This window comes from Sorex araneus, chromosome 3 (genome assembly GCF_027595985.1).
Source record: "Sorex araneus isolate mSorAra2 chromosome 3, mSorAra2.pri, whole genome shotgun sequence".
NCBI lineage: Eukaryota > Metazoa > Chordata > Mammalia > Eulipotyphla > Soricidae > Sorex > Sorex araneus.
The window spans coordinates 22,549,191-22,569,581 of record NC_073304.1 but is presented as its reverse complement, the minus strand read 5'-3'; the positions used below and the strand labels follow the sequence as shown (position 1 = coordinate 22,569,581).

The window sequence follows — 20,391 nt, the reverse complement described above, 5'->3', positions numbered from 1 at the left end:
CTCCAGTAAAGGTAATCATGTAGGCAATGTTTATTTTTTTAAAAAAGTATAATTATACATTTCTTTTTCTTCTTTATTGAAACATTTAAAGAGAAACTGTATAAAACAATACCTATAAAATTGTATTGTTGAGCCTATAGCATGTAGAAATGTAATATATTTGACAATAAAATATAGAGGAATGAATCTATATTGGAGGAAAAGAACAACACCAGATGGTAACTCAAATACACAGGAAGAAATAAGAAGCAAGAAAGATGGTAAATAATAAGGTTAATTAAAAAAAAACTATACACATATTTCAGCACTTCTTTCTTCACTGCTTAAGAAGATGCAGCTTTATGCTGTATTTTTAAAATCTATATTGAGGTACCATGATTTACAATACTGTTACTGATGGCTTTAGACATAAGTTATTCAAACACCACATCCACCAGCAAAGTACCACTTCCATCCCTTAGGTTTCCAGTGATCACTCCCATTCCTCCCCTCCAGCAAACTCAGTTCTCTGGACCAACTCTTCAGTCCTGTTGCTTTTGGTATTGTCTCTTGATGTTCCCTCATCTCATATAAGAGAGAGCATTCTGCTATTGATCCCTTTCCATGGGACTGACTTCGCTTAGAATGACAACCTCTAGATCTATTTATATAGTGGCAAATTGCATGATTTTGTCTTTTCTTATGGTAGCACTTTAGCACTGACATCCCATTGTTTATCAATTTGCTCGAGTGGGCACCAGTAACGTCTCCATTGTGAGACTCCCTTTTACTGTTTTTGGCATATCACATACACCATCGGTAGCTTGTCAGGCTCTGCCTTGCAGGGAGATAATCTTGGTACCTTGTCGGGCTCTCCAAGAGGGATGGAGAAATTGAACCCGGGTCAGCCACGTGCAAGGCAAACGCCTTACCCACTGTGCTATTGCTCCAGTCCATCTTTTCTTACAGCCGCATAATACTCTGTTGTGTATTTTAACACAACACATTGAGCCATTAATTCACAGTTGGTCATGCAATTGTTTCCACATCTTAATTGTACTGTGATTCAGTGAAAATTGGGGCATTTATATCCATTTAAATTTGTGGTTTTGTATTTTGGAGATAGATACCAAAGAGTGGTGTCAGTGGATCATACAGAAATTCTATTATTATTATTTTTTTAGATATCGCCATATTGCTTCCCAAAGAAGTTTATTCAGGTGCATTACTACCAACAATATATGAGAGTTCCTTTTCCACCACAACCCTGCCAACATTAACTGTTTCCAGTCTTTGGGGTTCTTTTGTTTTATTGTTTAATTGGTTGTGTTGTGTTTTGTTGTTGTTATTGTCATTGTTTGTTTTGTATTTGTGGCTACAGCTGGAGTGTTTAGGGTTTCTCCTGACTCTGTGCTCCTGGGTCGCTCCGAGCTGGCTTGGGAAACTACATTGTGTGCCAGGGATTGAACCCGTGTCAGCCATGTACAAGGCTAAGCCTTTTAGCTGCTGTCTTTCCAGCTCTGAGCATAAACACACAAACAAACACATATTTACACACAATAAAACCATAGTCTACCATGAACCAATGTAGGTATACTCTGGCTGCTTCAAAATATAGATGGACTCCTGGCATAGGTCTCTGATAGTTTGACAGGATGATTAAGTTTAAGGCCATGAAAATTGTACTCATCTCATGCAATTATCAGCTTTCTCATTTGTTCATCATGTACTCTAGTATCTATACAAATAATGTTGTCTTATTCCTGGTATACTTGCCAATATTAATGTTTTCTTAATGCTTTTGAAGTCCTATAAGAACACTAAGCAAAGAGTACAATCTTGATATATTTTAGCTCTCATTATGTACCTTCTTTTGATTTGGTTCTTCCAGGAAATAAAACTATCTCACATCTGAAGCCTGTGCTAAATTTAGATTATGCCTTCCATCTAAAAATGATTTTTTATAATATATCTTTTATTGTAATCATGTCTGCAATTGTCATACCTTTATCTCTTACTCTCTTAGAGTTTGTAAATTGTAATATACAGTTATTAACATGTCATATTTTCCAGATGATATTTGCTTCCCAGGAATGAGCCAGCTTGTTTATATTGTGTTTCAGAGATCTTTCATGAGATTTATAAATGGGGTGGGCTTATTATCGTGAGCAGACTATTTTAAGTACCTGCCAGGTAGTCTCCCTGGCCCCTTCCTGTTTTTTTTTTGTATACATGAGTGATGTCTGTGTCTTCATTTGCTTTTACAGGTGAATGAATTATAGTGCCTGGTAATATAAAACCTGTTTATCCAATCTCTAGTACCTACCAAAGACCAGTGATTTTATACATTCTCAAACTATCTTTATTTCACTACTTTTCAAAATATGCCACAATATCTATGAAATAAAATACATTGTCATTATCTGAGCACACCTTTCTTTCTATCCCTTATTATATAGAGATTTTATTTCATGTAGCAGACATGTCTGAGGCCATCACTTGTTCCACCTCTAGACTTCATCCAATCTGCTCTCTTAACCTGCATATCACACTCTCTCTCCCCTAAATGGTGCAGACTTTATTAGTACATCTGTCCTGTGTAATTTACCCTTTTTTATATTCTAGTGCATACTTGTGTTACATAACTCCAATCAGACAGAAACTTGTTTAATTTTTGTACTCATCGAGGTGTATATAGGTAGAGAAAACCTACTGTGCATCAGCAAATATTTAGTAAAAACCGAGTCTAATGATAGATAGGTTTGCTTCTTAGGAATGTGGAGAATATTCTCTTCCTGTGTTCTTTAAAAATATTTTCTGAATAAATAATTAAACAAGTTGAGCATCTAAACATTAAATAGTTTGAGTAAATTAAACATTTTGAGCAGTGCAATAGTACAGAAAAGTACTGAGCTTGGTGTTCGATGTATATGGTTAAAATCCAGGCTGATAACATTTTAGGATGGTAACACTCCTCTGTAAAAAATTTTGTTTTCTTTTTGAAAGAAGGAAAAATAGCAGTAAGTGAATATTACATTTGGAGTATTAACCTTGTAGCATTAAGTAAGATCACATAGAGTGGACAACTCCTTAATCAAAGAGCTTGGGCTGAAAATGGTATCAAGTAAAAGCTTTCTTCCTTATAGAAAATAATTTTTTTCAATAAAATAAGTTCAATAAATATAAAATGATTCACAAAAACTGTCATAAGTTGTTGTTTATATTATATTATATTATATTATATTATATTATATTATATTATATGGAGAGAGAGAGAGAGACGGTTGGGGAGTAGGAGTTCAGTTACTCCTATCTCTGTGCTCAGAGATCACTCTTGTCAAGGTTAGCGGTCTATATGGGGTGTTGGAGATTGAACCCTGGTTGACCATGTGCAAAGCAAGCAAGCACCCTATACGCTGTCCCATCATTCAACTCCCATACCACCATTATAGATTTTTTTCTATCTCTGGCTCTATAAATTTTTGATTGAGCTAAGAAAATTTATATAATATCTGGTTGCAAGCGTGTCCTGGCCAAGTTATACTGTTCTCTTTCATCCTTATGGGCTCTCTCTAGCAAACATCTATTTATATTCTTTCATGATTATAAACGGCTGTTCTTCTGCTTTTCATGAAGTACAAGACACCAGAAGTTTTTTCTTTTCTTTTTATTTTAAATGTACTTTTTATTTACAGCCTACAGAATCACAATTACCACTGGTGGTAGGAACATTTTCATTTTTGCAAAATGCCTTCACATCTAATATTTCATTTGGGTCTTGACAAGTCTATATGCATGTTGGGGCAGGGATAAGTGCCACCTTACTGCGTTTTGCTAATAAGGAAACACCCTTCGAGTTTAAGTGGTCTGCCCAAGGACACATAGCTAAAAGTGGCAACAGTTGAGGTCCAGCAAACACAAATCACCTGGCTATGAATTTAGTGCCCTCTCTATTCTTTCATTTACCTCGGAAGCACGGGCGAAATAATCCCTACTGATCTCCCCCATTCTGTTTTTTTTTCTTCGCAGAGGCATCAATCTTGAGCTATGACGGCAGCATGTACATGAAGATCATCATGCCCATGGTCATGCACACGGAGGCAGAGGACGTATCTTTCCGCTTCATGTCCCAGCGAGCTTACGGGCTGCTGGTGGCGACCACCTCCAGGGAATCTGCTGACACACTTCGCCTGGAGCTAGATGGGGGTCGAGTCAAGCTAATGGTTAACTTAGGTATCGTATGAAGTACCCTCTGCCACTCTGTTTGGGCTTGTCTTCCCTTTATTTTCTGATTTTCATTGGTTTGATTGAATTCCTTGTTTGTTCCTTGAAAGTTAGCTGCTCACCTCTTGTTTAATAGACCAAGGATAAAACCGAATAGCCACAAATATCTTCTCCTTGTTTCTGCATGAGGTTTTTGATGTCGATTTCTGGTTTCTGACAGTGGTGGTTTCTTTACTAGATGATTTATTTTCTAAGTTTCCTTTCTTGGTTTTTTGGAACCGTTTAGCTTTGTGTAAAACATGCTACTTTGGTCCATCTTTTGATCAATCGCATTGCCATTAAGTCCAACTCTTTGGTCACCACTCAAAACAGTCAAAGCTGAGGGCAAACTTAGGGAATGAAATCAAAAAAGGGAGGGTGGTGTGGGAGACAATCAGCTTTTGTGAGTAGGATAAGAAATCACTTCTAGCTCCACAATTAAATTTAAATGGGGAATTCCTGTGGCTTTGATAACAGATATTCTGAATGGGACAGATAAATCAGATTTCCCCCGCTGTGGTCTCAATTAAAAATATTTTAACTTTAGTCATGTGGAAGGAATATCAGAGTGCTGGTAGATATTCCTATCTTCCTTCCTGACATTTTTTTTACCTCATATTCATTGGGATATTTTATTGATTGTATTACCAAAATTATTTACCAGTAAACTTATTCTTCTTCTATTATCACATATTTATTATTGCTTAGTATTGAAAACTGGACCATTTCAAATTTGTAGCTTTATTTGGAGAAGATCTGTGTATTCAATGGAATTGCCTCTGAGACCTTAGAAATTCCTTGCCTGATGGCCTCAAATCCTCTCTGGCCACTAATCTTCTTTACTGCTTCTCAATTGGTCTTCTAGGAAGAATGGAGTTCTCTTATATTCTGGAAGAAAAGGAATGTTACTCGGTAGAAAGTAAATTCCCAGAATTTCTAGGGTTCATAATATAGTTGAATCCAAACTTTCTAAATCAGCTGACTTGTTTGGACATGCAGAAGATGCTCAGATATAGAGCACTATTAAGTCCCAGTGGAATAGCTTGCAGGAGGCCTGGGGAAGATATGGAAGACGTGCATGGAAGCACATATAAATCTGTAGATGGCCTAGTGGGATGTTGAGGTTTTGAATCTCTACCAGCTTTACCTGCTGTCATGTCAACTCATACACTTGGAAATGCCTGTTATCCTAAAACTCTTTAGAACAGAGGACTGTTTTGAGCAGTGGCTTGTTTAGTTATATATGTATTTTTCCTTCCAATATTAAGCTTTTACACTATGCTCTTTTCTTGTCCAACTTCATTTGATTTCTGCTGTTGGTGTGTCTCTTGGTTTTCCTTCTGTTTGTGTATGTGTATGTTTGGTCATTTTGGATTTTTATTTTTCCCCTTTGCTGGATCTCTATTGTGTTCTTGAGTTTACAGTTCTCACCATCACCCATGGTAAATCAAAAGATGGTATTCAACCCTTCAAAGGCCCAAAGCCTGCGGCCCGCATAGCAAACAGCCTTGAGAACAGAGTGTACTGAGCAGCCTGCAGGGGCTGGCGTACCCCGGTCCCTCTCACCTCCCCTTCCCCACACCATCCTCCCTGCCTTAAACAAACCAACAAAAGGATCTATCTCCTGAAATGAATAGCCAGCAGCTGATTGTCTGCTTCTCTGAAAAACAGCAGACAATTAAAAAGACATAATATTAAAAAAAAAACTAGCCAAATTGAAAAATGGAAGACAAATACATTTTTAAACACTACATCTATTTCAAAGTTGCATGAAGGCACAGATGTAATGGTCATTCAGTCCAGCCCCTTGGGATTCTTGAGAAATGCATAGGTGGTTTTTTTTTCCTTTTTGGGTCACACCTGGCGATGTACCGGGGTTACTCCTGGCTCATGCACTCAGGACTTACTCTTGGTGGTGCTCAGGGGACCATATGGAATATGGAATGCTGGGAATCAAATCCAGGTTGACTGCATGCAAGGCAAACACCCTACCCGCTGTGCTATCAGTCCAGCCCTGAGAAATGCATAGTTTTTAAGCAGACCTTTTTTTCCCAAAACCCTTCTGGATGTTGTCTTGTAAAAATTTGAAAGCCACTATGGCAGGTTTGACATTGTTGAAGGAAAAATGGAAAGAGAAAAGAGTGAACAGAAACTTTTTAATGTAACACACACACACACACACACACACACACACACACGTAGTCATGGATCCAGTGTGCAATCCTAGAAGCATTGTTTTTCTATTTAAAACTCTCCCAAATCTGGGAAGAGTGCTTTTCCAAAAAAAGTCTGCTTTTGCCTCTTGGCTCCTTTTTATTTAATTTGCATGATCAGTCTGCTCCTCTTGAGGTGAGACAAATTAGGCCGAAGAGATCCAGCTCTCCGCAAGCAAGCACTGAGCTTCTCCAGAAGCAGTGGGACTCACGTCCCCAAAGTCTGGTTCACCAGAGACCGGACTGAATTTTTTCAAATTCTTTTCAAACCTGATATGAACAACAAACGCTTAAGTTCTGGTGGTTGTTTGGAGACAAACCTTCATTTCTGTTTGAAGGTGTTCCTTCTGTTTCTCCCCAAACTAACCTAAAGGTTCATTTTGTTCCTTTACTCCACCTCAATTGTGGGTCTTTTTTATTATAAGCATAGATAATATTCTAATAGACTTCAGAGTGGTCTAACATTTGCAGTCCTGACAGAAGTGTTTACTATATTTTTCTGTGATGTAACACAACTCCTAAATGTCTTGGGACCAGGATTTTCCAAGGGCTTTGTTTATTGAAAACTGTCTACTATTCCAATTGTAGGCAGAGATGTCAACTTCGTTTGGCATCTTTATGAGAGTTGTGAGGTTGGCTATTGGTCAACCATAATTTAATCCTTTAAAATATTTTATTGCTATATAATATTTAAATATTTTAGACCCTTGTACCAGAGAGATAGCACAATGGGTAAGGTGCACATACCTGACCCGGTTTTATCCCTAGCACCCCATATTCTCTGAGTTTTGCCTGGTGTGATACCAAAATGAAAACAAATCAAAAAATTTTAAAACCTCATCTTTTAATTTCACAGAAATTTTGTTGTAAGGTTTAATAGGTGTTTTTTTTAACGCTGACTCTTATAAATGCAAAACAACAAAACCTAACATTTCATGTCTTATGGGAAAAGCACAGAGCATAGCAGAGTGTAAACTGCTACATCAGCCTGCATTAGCTGCTGCCTCCACAGATCAATACAGCTGAATTAAAGATGTGACAATCTTAATAATTTCTGATTTTGTGATGGCAACATTTTAAATACAAAGAGGGAAATGTCCTCTTCTTGCCTGGTCTGAACTAAACCACATGATAGCAAATTGGTCAACATTGGTGCAGCCTGATTCATATTAACCCTTTGGAAGCTTCAGCAGAGGGCCTGGAACATTTCTTCTGTGAGAGAAATTTGTAGGATTTGTTATCCAGTTTGGCTAGTTGCATTGGAATTTCCCAGATGTTTTATGTCTGGAAACATGGTCTTACTATCATAAGACTTACATCACTATGAGCCACATGCTCTAGAAAGTCATCTCTTCTGTACTCAATGTGGAATTTATTAATATCGAAGACTTTTAAACTATATTGGAAAAAAATTGAGTATTGGCATTACTGATGAGTCACGAGTTCTAGAAAGTCATCCTTTCTATACTTCAGTTTGTCTATATTGTAAAGACTGTTTATCAGTATTAAAAAGGCTGTTTTAATGTTGGAAAAACTTTCTCATTTACTAGAAGAATACAAAAGGCTAAAAAATAAACAAATGTCACACACAGATTCACACATGCACACATATGCATATGGGATTCACACATGCACACTCACGCTTATGGGATCACTTGCCCCAAACACTAGCCCAAAGTTTTATCTTCAAGATGACACCAACTGCAGAGAGACAAAACAAAAATCGCCTTCCCAAGTCCATTCCCCTGATTCTATTTCCATTAGTAAATACACCCTCACCATCAACACCTTTATCTGAACTATGAACAGGAGACAGGGATTAGATTTTTCTATGGAAACTACATACTCCTTAGGCAAATTAACAAAACAATCTTTTATAGCTGGACTGAAAATAGCCAGTTGTTTCCCATTTAGAAGACTGTATATCTTCGCAAGGCAATATTAAATTCATTTAATTCATGAATTTAATTCATCCCAGAATTCTACCCACCAAACTCTCCCTTGTCTGGGTTCTAGTCTTAAGAATGAAATTCTCAGCTGCTCAGCAACCAAATGAAAAAATCAATTGTTGTATCTCGTTCTTGGTTTGTTGTTTCAGACGCCCTCTTCCCTTTGCCCTCTCCAAAGCATGTCCATATACCCATTTTCCCTTACACTTTAGTACACCAGAAGGGGCGTTTCTCCAGCTTTGGGTGCTGGTGGGTGCAACCAGGAGCTGAAGCCCCAACCCTTCATCCCTGCCATCCCTCCTCCCCTGTCCTGCCAAGGGGCATGGCCTTCTCTGTTTGGTGATCGTACCAGTTGCTCCAGGGCTGTTTGCTCCCACTTTTCTGTTGCGGTTGACGACACATGACAAACCTAACCGCACGAAACCGAACCCAGATTTTTCTCAAGAGATGTTCTTCTGGGGAACAAATATGCTTCCTGTCTCTTTCCTCAGAACGCTTGGGTGTTATAAATTGCTTCTATCTGGATTTCACTTAGTTCCATTCTGCCCTGTCATTTGCCACTGTATCCTTTTTCACTTGCTCGCTTAAAATGGCTTACTTTGGGAAATTCAAATAGTGGCATTATCCTTGATAAATCCTCCAAAACTTTTGGGGTCAACCCAAAATAGAAGAACAGCACAGTTTCTGTCATTTTTTTCCTGTGACTTTCTTCTGTTTTCTTCATTTTACTCCTGCTGTTTAGTATCTGACCTTAGGCAAATTCTTATTGGAATTCCCACCATCATAAACCAATATGAGTTCCACTGGGAACCCTGGTGACATTTCTCTAGCCATTTCTGCCTAGTCCCCTACTAGTACCCATTGACTCTCCTCAAAACTTTTATGTCAGATGTCTGTGACTCTAAACATATATTAATAAGTTGATAAGTACTCTGAGCTTTGGCACAGAATACCTTGCCTGGTTACTGGCAATGAAAATAAGGCACTCTCTTCCCACTCCATCCCACTTGAAAAACAAAACAAAACAAAACAAGCCAAAAATGACATAAAAACAATTTCCTGTTTGTAAGACACAGAATCATAGAGTGAAATATGGAGGATGTCAAAGGTGCTGGAGACCTCCCCCCCATGTACCTGCCTCGTCTTCTCCTCGAATGCTGTCGGCACCTCATTCAGCCTGAGCATTCAGGTAGGAAGACGAAGACTGGATGCATAAGGAGGTTGGTCTGGGAACCTTTGAAACAAGACCAGATAACCCAATCTCTGGTGTTCACACCATAGGCCTCCTCTCACCCTGCACCCGACCCCACCTCTCTAAAATCTGGGATGGGTGTTTGTGCGGTTAGCTGTTTGCAAGTGGCCATTTTATTACAGGAAATGACCAGGTGGTGTTAACCCTTTCCTGACCTATAATGGCAAGTCTGCCTACACAAATTTCTCTAGCCTTTGGGACCCAACCTCAGGAGAGGGTGGAGGGAGTTTGTTTTTAGAAAAAGAGAAAGGGTTAAATACTGCACTGAGAAACTTCATGGACAGTATTTTTTTTTCAATGATACAATGTGCCAGACTTGTGATATATTTTTAGAACATGAATACAAAAATTGTGTAGAGGCTACATTCAAAGATCATTCCAAAGCAAATTCAATTACAGAGAGAAACATTTTATAACCTGCATTTGGTGGGGGAATTTTTGCCTAATTTTTCAAGTTTAGCAAAATTCATATTTTTCATGTCCAGGTATAAAATATGTCATATAAATGAATAGACAATTTTTTGAAAACAAACAAAAACCTTACTTGGTGTCTCTCGTGGATATATATGTATACCAGTATATATCTCTATACATATGTGTATATATATATGTGTGTGTGTGTATATATATATGTATTCAACTTTACTAAATAATATACTGTACATATACACCCACCCTTAAACTTGTGCATACTGTATATATATATATAAAATGGCCACATTTCTTGCGTGTGTCTGTCCCCGGAAGGGTGGACTGATTGTTTTTGGATGTCTGCAGCTGTTACCTTGAAGGATGCAATTTCATCTTTCATTTATTTTTCCCCATCTAGACTGTATCAGGATAAACTGTAACTCCAGTAAGTTTTCCCTCAAGTTTCATTTTGTTCTTGAAAAAAAAAGGAAAAGAAATGACTTTATTTTGTTTACTGTTTTATGAGCTGGTTTTTATTTGAATTATTTTACTTTTTGACTATGGAGTTGCGGGAGGCCTGGGGTTGGTAAACTGAAGGGACGGGGTGATGGTCAAGGGTTATGTGATTGAGGGTGTGGCTTTCTGCTTTGGGTTAAGTCCTCTCTCCTTTCCTGGTATTTTCTCAAAATGCAGAAAAGGAGAAAAGGGTCCTGAGTAAAGAAATGACTTAAAGATTAATTGAAATGGTATTATGTTGTTTGGGGGAACGAACCCATAGAATCAGGCAAAAATAAATTAGAGCAACCACAATGTACTTCTCCACTACCAAAAGCTTCAGAAAATATAAGCAAAGTTCATGATCCAAAAATCACTGCCAACTCTGACATTGCTTTTTTTTTTCCTTTGTTATTTTATGGACGGTGGGGGAAAATATTACTCATTGATAGTGTTCATTTGGGACAAGGATTTGAAACACATCGGGATCTTCTGAACTATTGCAGCCTGTTATTTTTCACTCTGTCCTATTCAGATATTTTAGATCCTGGAGAAGGGTTTAATAAGATACAGGCTTAAAACTGCTCCTGCATTTTATCTTCTGCCTTAGAAATTACCATTATCTGAAGTCAATGAGGTCAGTGATAAGGAAGAGAAAGGGATATAAAAGACCCAGAAGATAAAAGAAAAAGTGAGGTTTGGATTTGTGTAGCATATTGTATTAATTAAAGTAATTAAATGGTAACCAAGTCACTAGAACACTTTGGTGATTAGCATTAACCAATGATCCCCAAGTTTCAATGCCTAAACAAAGTTAAATTTAATTTGGATGAGGTAGAGTCCAGTGCCATTCCACAGCTTTCCTGATCATCTCTCTTCAAAGAAACAATTTAGACTTCTAATATTCTTTCATGACTTCCTTTACCATCTAGGAATTCTGTATTTCCAGGAATATCTACATGGGGAGGAGAGAGAGAGAGAGAGAGAGAGAGAGAGAGAGAGAGAGAGAGAGAGAGCAAGCTTAGATAGTTATGCAGTATGGTTGATGCTTACATGGAAGTGACATATATCACTTTTGACAGCTGATTTTATTTGTCAGATATGATTTTGCCCTAAAAGTAATAGAAACTTAGAAATATATTCTTCTTGTGGACTCAGGCAAAGTATATTTGATTGGTTGAATAAGACATAGCATCATAGTAATCTCAATTTTTGGCTGTTTCTTTGCATGATGCATTCTATAGGAACCAATTCAAAAAAAACATATAACTCAACTTTCACACTTTTTCTACTTATTTCTATTATATGAAATATTTTAAAGATGATAGCTAATTTTATTTTCTTTGGTGGAAATGCTACTGAAATGACAAAATATAACACCCAAATACATTTTTTGTCTACAGATATCCTTGTATCCATAATTATCAACAACAACAAAAATATTAAAACACCTATATAAGTACTCCCTAGAATTTATTATGCGTGTCTTAGCATATTTTAATTAAACTGCCCAATTTTGCTATGTTTAGACATTTCTAATTAGGCATATATTTCTCATGATATTTAGGTCATTAAAAGTTCAATTGAAACATTCCTTTTTCCCAAAGACTGGAGTTGTGTTTTTCTTTAAGGCAATGTGTTTACAATTTCTGTACCACAAAATCCATCCAGTGTAAGCCAGCTTTCACCCAGTGATTTTTAAAAAAAATAGTTATTCATACATCACCCCACTTATATTTTAGAACATCTTTGTTACCCATGAACAATTTCATGTTTATTTGCAATTAAACCCTATCCCTATCTATCCTCAGATAACTACTTTAATATTCCTTTCCTCTATAAATTTTTGTTTTTACTGATGTCTTATATAAATGACATTATATTGTATATTGCCTTTGGCATCTGGCTTCTTTAATAGAAATTTTATAGCATGTCTATAGAAGACTTTTTCTGTTTCATCTGTCATTTTCCAGAAGGCTGTAAGGCAGAAGTTGACTTCAAGTATTTATTTGGAGATCGTAGACTCCAAGACTTAATTGTTCAGGATTTTAGAGCTTGCTGTAGTTTCTCTCCCTTCATACTATATTGAAATTAACTTCCCAATTGCATTTATGCTCATCAGCCATGCCATTCTAGGATTATTTATCCTGGAAAAGCAGTGAGTCCTCTTCAGGATATAGATGCCAACGAGTTTCCTAAACCTGATACAAAGAACTGTTGAGGGACCAGAGAGTGTACAGCAGGTAAAGCCCTTACCTAGCATATAGTCGAACTGACCTAAATTCAGTCCCTGGCACCATATATGTTCCCCTGAGTCCTGTCAGGAGTGATCCCTGAGCACCAAGCCAGGGGTAATCCCTAAGCATTGGGTGTGGCCCCAAAACAAACAGAATCTGTTCAGAGCCACCAAAACCTTCTTTTTTAGAGATGTGTCACCAAACATGTGTTACTGACTTGGATCACATTATAGACAGAGCCTAACCTGTTTTAATTAAATATTTAAATAAGAGACCAATTCCAGTTCACACTGGAATGTGAAATCAATTTTGAATTCCCATAATCAACATTTAGCATACTAGGAGGGTGAATTTGGTGACAGCATCAGAGAAAGAACTCACAACTTAAGTTGAGCAGGAGCTGAATAGGTAAAAACTAATAAAGAAACATGATTCCTCAAAACTCTTTAGTGCTGAGGTCTGTAACAGTACAAAGAATAATGGAGTGTCAAAAAACAAATGCAGTATTTCCTGGAAATTAATTTTAATTGTTGACTTGCAGAAAAAGTAATTAAAATCAGTGTTATTTTATGCGGAACAATGAAAACAAACATGAATTAAAAAAAACAATATTTCAAAGGCACTTCTGTTTGATTGGTTATCTTCTTTGTTCCATCCATGCCTTCCTAGGCACTTGGGTGGGAAATTTTTAGATAGAGGACTATGCAACAAAATTTAGAAGAAAAAACAAGAACAGGTGGTTAGAACTAATATCTTCTCATCAATTCAGTGTCAAAGTTCATAGCTCAGTCTATTGTAGAAGCTCAAGCTATTTCTGTAATAGGTGTGAAGATTCCTCTTATTACCCTTTCTTGTTTTTTCTTCATGAGAGTGAAGGAATCTGATTGATTTTCAGTCTTAGTTTAAGAGGCAGAAGGCTTTCTTTTTGTCTCACTCTTGTGTCTGGCTGTCATTTTAATAACAGTCTTAGGTGGTAATTTTTTGAGTTTCAAATAAGAGCATTTTCTTTTTCTACCTTGAAGATGTAATCTGAATTTAGTTCTATCCAAGTTTAAATATAAAGTTATGAAACTCCCCAGTAATATTTTAGGATGCCTTACTTCTGAAAAATTCATCGGGAACAATACTTAAATCATCTAATACTTTTTCCTGTTTATCTGCTACAAAAATGTTTGTTCTGGGAAATGAAGACTTCTGAAGATTTGTGTGATGCTTCTTAATGGGGAAAATATTAGAGGATGATATTCCAGCACAAACTAAAGGGCAATTGGCCATTCTGGAGGACAGTGATTTTCAGACTTTCAGACAAGGTTTTCCTTCTGTTTACTGTCTGTTCCATCAATTATCAGTGCCCGGTTAAGAACCAGGGGATTCCAAGATGAAGAAGTGATTTTCTAATATCTTATCTAATTTTTACCATTGTTACCTTTCATTCTCATTCTTAATACTTTTAGTTTCTCTATGATACTGAACATATATTTATCATTACTGTTTCTACTTACTATCCTACCTCCAATATTCTTCAAGAGTAGCTTACTACGCATTTTTCTCTGTCATCTCTCACCAAATTTAGAGCAACCGGTGTGGGAAATAAGGAATTTGGTTAAATCAGAGGCATTTATGGATTTAATTTGTCTGACAGAATATTTAAAAATCACTAAGAATGTTTCCAGTCCAAAACTTTTAAGTTTCAGAAAAGTAACAGAGTTGGCAGTCATCATGGTGAATTGAACTAACTCTAGGGTACCCAGGAGTCCTGCTAAAGAAAACAGTTCTTTTTTATGGATAAATTCTGGGGGAAATCACCTGTTTCCATGGTTCTAGCACCATGAGGCTGGCAGTACCCTAAGAGGCATGCGGTTCTGAGAACAGGTATGAACTTCTTGTTGGTTTCAGGGTTGTATGCTGGAATGTCTGTAACATGTCTTTTGTCTTTTACCTTTCTGACTGTGACTGGACCCTACGATTCCTAAACCTATTCTATGTTCTCTCCCTTTCAAGCCATGCACAGTATGAATGGAGTAAATTGTGTTCGTTTAATATGTTGTATGGATGTCTATCACAAATATATTAGCTTCTTATGTTCTTTTTCAACTTTTATTTCTACAAAAAAAAGCTAATTAAGTTTTTCACAACTTTCTAAGAAGAGTTGTGTACATATGGTTAATTATTTAGGTTATCTAGGCCTACTCCCATTAATCAATTTTGCTTAAAACTTTACTGATTTACTTACAACAGGGTTCAATTATTTTTTCTTCTTAGAAGTACAAGCGAAATAGAAATAAAAGGCTGTATAAAATTCTTTTAAAAAACAGGGAAAAAGAGTAGTCTTTAAGTACTCAAGTGCCACAATGTAGTCATTTCTGTCGGAGAATAGCATTGAAAAATCCTGTCACTCTTATCTTTGAGTTACAAAGAGGCATAGCACAATATGAAAGAGGCATGAAAGTAACGTTGCATGGACAAGCCATTCCCAAATTAAATACCTGAAAACTACCAGTATTTACTTTAATATGCCTTCTTTGCACCAGTTTGCCTCATACTTCTTTTTCCCTTCTTTAGCCTTTAGTTTCTAAGAAGACTCGGTTCCTAGCATTTTAGCAAAGGCAGTATAATGTGGGTGGTTCTTGCTTCACTTAAGCACAGCTTGGTGAATGGCTGTCTAGTGTACTAGACTTTTGGTTCCCTTCTTTACTTTTTGTTCGTACCTCTTTATATCAGAGTACTTCATCTTTTATTCTGGTTTACCTGGAACTACCAGAGCTGAATCGTTTATTCTTTGCCTTTCACTCAGAAGCCACAATCAGGAAGACTGTCTACTTTGTGTCCTTAAAGTTTTTAGGGAAAATAACTTAAAGAACCCAGTTTGTTTCTATTCTAAGACTTGAATAACCTAACCGTTGCTGCTAGCCATTAGCCTGCATGCGTTACTTCTCTTATTAGCATGTTAGTGGACATAAAAATTGCAAAGCAAGGTCATATAAGACATAATATATTATCTATCAAACTGTCAGCAACACATTGAAGCAGTTTCCATGCTAAATGATTTTAACATTCTATTTTAACAATTGTCAAAACCGTTAAAAAAATACCCAATAGAGTTTCAAACATATTTTATTACATAATTTTCCCTTTATTTTTCTTTTATTGTTTTATATTTCTTATAAACTATGAAACCTTAATGAAAGTTTATTAGTGGTAGAGATAATATCTTTCAGTATGTTGCTTCCTACATATTTAATTTAATTGCTCATAATAAACACTCATCCAGAATGGGTTTATTTTTAAAGAGTTAAGATGTTTTACATGAAACAAAAATCTGAATTATAAAATCCCTCCTCCTTATCATTAATCTTAATGACCAAATTCTCTTAGCAGCAAAAAAAATGATCATTTTCATGCTCATGAATTGCTCCTGACTCTGTGCTCAGTGATTACTTCTGACAGTGCTCAGAGGTCAGTATGTAGTGCCAGGTATTAAACCTGACTTGGTTATGTACCCGTAAGCTCTCTACCTGTGGTACTATTTATCTGACCCCATTAATATACAGTTATGACATAGTATCCTTCTCTTTTTCTTCTTTCACCTCTTGACACATGTTAAAACATTCTTTTTATTATTGTTTTTTATTGAGGGCTGTATGAGGGGGTGTCTTTGAGCTATGCCCAGCTGTGTTCAGGGTTCACACTGGCTCTGTGCTCAGGAATCATTCCTGGGGATGCTTAGGCGGCGCTGGTGATTGAATCCAGGTCAGCTGCATGCAAAGCAAACACCTTATCCCCTGTACTATCTCTCGGACTTGAATATTATCTCTTTTAAACTTAAAAGTTATTAGGTATATTCCATATAGGAATATAAATGCCTGTTTGATCTGTCAGCACATACTAATGTACATGTTTTTACTATTATTTAAAGTAAGAAAGAATATATTTTTGTTCATTAGTTTTTGTATATGTGTTTAGAAACGTCTATTGGATGAGATGCTAAATCTGGAATTCCTTGGTAAAAAAAAAAAGTAAGTGTATTATAAATACTAGCAGACACTGATAAATTATACTCCAAAGACCCTACAGATTTATAGTCCTATCAGCAATAAATTGAGTGTTTCTTTTTTCCTCATCCATGCCAAACACATTGTATTATCAAACTTTCTATTCCTTTTCTCAAAATAACTCTATAAAATGGTACTGCCCTAGATTCAAATGAGAGTCCATTGTCACCACAAGACCTTTCCTTTCATCCTTTCACTTCTTCAAATATATGCAAGAACCTTGTCATTTAAAACTCTGGTGACCACTATTCTAGAAATCTTTGAAAAGAAATCGCTAGAACAGCATTTCATACGTTAATTTTTCCCCTCAAGCAGTGTTGTAGAAAAGTGGCACTTTGTTATAGTAATTTTGTGTGACTTTTCTCCTATATTCCTATCTGTGTTGAACTGTCAAGAGACCAAGACACAGACTCATTGTAGTGCAGTGTGACTAAGAGTCAGAAAGACATGACTTCAATGCTTGTTTCTATCACGAATGTGCCATGTTCCTTTGACTACTTGTTTCAACTCTCAGTGTACTTAATTGTAAAATGGGCGTTATTATAGTATTTACCTCTCTGAATGGGCTGGAGCAATAGCACTTCAGGTATGGTGTTTACCTTGCATGCGGCCGGCCTGGGTTCAATTCCTCTATTCCTCTCAGAGAGCCTGACAAGCTACAGAGAGTATCCTGTCCACAGGATAGAGCCTGGCAAGATACCCGTGGCATATTCGATATGCCAAAAATAGTAACAAGTCTCGCTATGGAGACATTACTACTGGTGCCTACTTGAGCAAATCAATGAGCATGACAGTGATATAGTCATGTAGTGATCTCCCTGAATAAGAATAGACATTAGGACAGAACACTTACTCTGTTCTGATGTTAATAGTTCTGCCATTGCATGTAACGCTATCAGAACACTGCAACTGAAAACTATGATGGTTTGAGAGCTGTACTGTTCAAGACTGGATAATTACAAATTTTTAGGAATAATGTAGCGCTGTAGCACTGTCATCCAGTTGTTCATTGATTTGCTCAAGCAGACACCAGTAATGTCTCCATTGTGAGACTTGTTGTTACTGTTTTTGGCATATCGAATACGCCACGAGTAGCTTGCCAGGCTCTGCCGTGTGGGCAAGATACTCTTGGTAGCCTGCCGAGCTCTCCAAGAGGGATGGAGGATTGAACCCAGGTTGGCTGCTTGTAAGGCAAACTTCCTACCTGCTTGATAGATTAATGAAATGAGGTTTCTAACTTTCTTCAATTATTCAGAGAAATATCAAATTCTTTTCAAGACCTTTAGAGTTGCTTGAGTTTCAGTATACATACCCCTTATTAAGTAACGGAAACCATTCATTGGGCTATATTGGGAATTTTTTTCTCTCATAGCATTATACTAAACAAATACTTGATGTTAATCTAAAATTAATGAAAACATTTTTACATCAGATTTTTAAATTTTGGAGCTCTAATCTCTTAATCAACATTTAACAGTGTTATATTTTTTCTCTTTTTAATTTTTTATTATTTTTTTAAAATTAATTTATTTTTAATTAGTTAATCACCGTGAGGGTACAGTTACAGATTTATACATTTTTGTGCTCATGTTTCCCTCACACAATGTTCAAGGACCCATCCCTTCACCAGTGCCCATTCTCCACCACCAATAAACCCAGCATCCCTCCCACCCCCCAATCCCATCTCTCCCCGCCCCACCCTGCCTCTGTGGCAGGGTATTCCCTTTTGTTTTCTCTCTCTCCAATTGGGTGTTGTGGTTTGCAATAGAGGTGTTGAGTGGCTATTGTGTCCAGCCTCTAGTCTACTTTCAGCATGCATCACCCTTCCCCCAAGTGGCCTCCAACCACATTTTACTTGGTGTTTCCTTCTCTATCTGAACTGTCCTTTCCCCAGAATGTGAGGCCAGCTTCGAAGCCATGGAGTCAACCTCCTGGTACTTATTTCTACTATTCTTGGGTGTTAGTCTCCTACTCTGTTATTTTATATTCCACAGATGAGTGTAATCTTTCTATGTCTGTCTCTCTCTTTCTGACTCATTTCACTTAGCATGATACTTTCCATGTTGATCCACTTATATGCAAAGTTCATGACTTCATTTTTTCTAACTGCTACATAGTATTCCATTGTATAGATGTACCAAAGTTTTTTCAACCAGTCATCTGTTCTAGGGCACTTGGTTTTTTTCCAGATTCTGGCTATTGTAAACAGTGCTGTGATGAACATATAAGTGCAGATGTAGGAATGAATTTATCTTTAAAATGCACAGACCTGATTAAATAATATAATATTGGTAACAATATTTCTTAGCATCAATATATGCTCTATACATAGGATCTTATATAAAAGTCATATCAATATGAGTTTTTAGACTAAAACATTATTGTCTGCTTAACTCCCTTGGCATATTCCAATCATAGGTTGGAAGTCAATAAATTGTTAATCAGCAAGTCAGGAAAGGAGAACATCTTTGCTAAAAGTAAGTGTAGAATTCTTTAATGAGTGCTTCAGTGCATTTGTTTAGTTTCAATCAGTATGTTGAAGAAGATCAGGAAGAATCAATATATTATGAAATTCATAACTGAATATTTGAATGAGTAATATTAAAATTAAATATATCACTGTAGCACTGTCGTCCCGTTGTTCATCGATTTGCTTGATTGGGCACCAGTAACATCTCCATTGTGAGACTTTTTATTACTGTTTTTTGCATATTGAATATACCACGGGCAGCTTGTCAGGCTCTGCCATGTAGGTGGGATATTCTCGGTAGCTTGCTGGGCTCTCCAGGAGGGACAGAGGAATCAAACCCGGGTTATCTGTGTGCAAGACAAACGCCCTACCTGCTGTACTATTGCTCCAAGCCACCACTGCCACGCTGTTCGTGGTCTTGAAATTAAATATACGCTAGAAAAAGGCCATTGACAGTGACTAGGTCCTGATCAAATGTGAACAAGCACTGTGATTATAACTATTAGAATAAATCTCTTAACTATAAAAAAAAAATGTCAGGTCCAACTGGATTTACTAGTGAATTCTTCCAAACATTTAAAGAGGGCCTATTGCCAGTCGTTTTCAAGCTTTTCCAAGAAATTGAAGAAATAGAAATACTCCCAGTTTTTATGAGGCACATGTCACACTGATGCCCAAAGCAGACAGAGATACCACACACACAAAAGAAAGTTACAGACCGATTTCTCTGATGAACACAAATGCAAAGATCATTAATAAAATATTAGAAGATATATTCCAATGACTAATCAAAAAGATCATACACCTTGGGGCTGGAGCAATAGCACAGCGGGTAGGGCGTTTGCCTTGCACTCGGCCGACCCAGGTTCAAATCCCAGCATCCCATATGGTCCCCTGAGCACCGCCAGGGGTGATTCCTGAGTGCAGAGCCAGGAGTAACCCCTGTACATCGCCGGGTGTGACCCAAAAAGCAAAAAAAAAAAAAAGATCATACACCCTGACCAAGTGGGATTCATCCCAAAGGTACCAGGATGGTTAGACATTTGCAAGTAAATCAACATAATTCATCA

The 20,391-nt window shown here is 37.0% G+C and overlaps 1 protein-coding gene across 19 annotated transcripts in view; it reads left to right on the top strand.

Annotated features, from left to right (window-relative positions):
• The window catches only part of NRXN3 (neurexin 3), a 1,748,572-nt gene that overhangs the window by 694,492 nt on the left and 1,033,689 nt on the right, over positions 1-20,391 (top strand). For 16 of the 19 annotated variants that reach the window (XM_055133157.1, XM_055133153.1, XM_055133152.1 and 13 more), the window contains exons 9-10: positions 4,009-4,212; positions 10,486-10,512. In XM_055133157.1, the coding sequence (XP_054989132.1) occupies positions 4,009-4,212; positions 10,486-10,512 (231 nt within the window). The remainder of the gene's footprint in view (positions 1-4,008; positions 4,213-10,485; positions 10,513-20,391) is intronic. The other 3 variants (XM_055133160.1, XM_055133146.1, XM_055133142.1) reach the window with 1 other exon arrangement.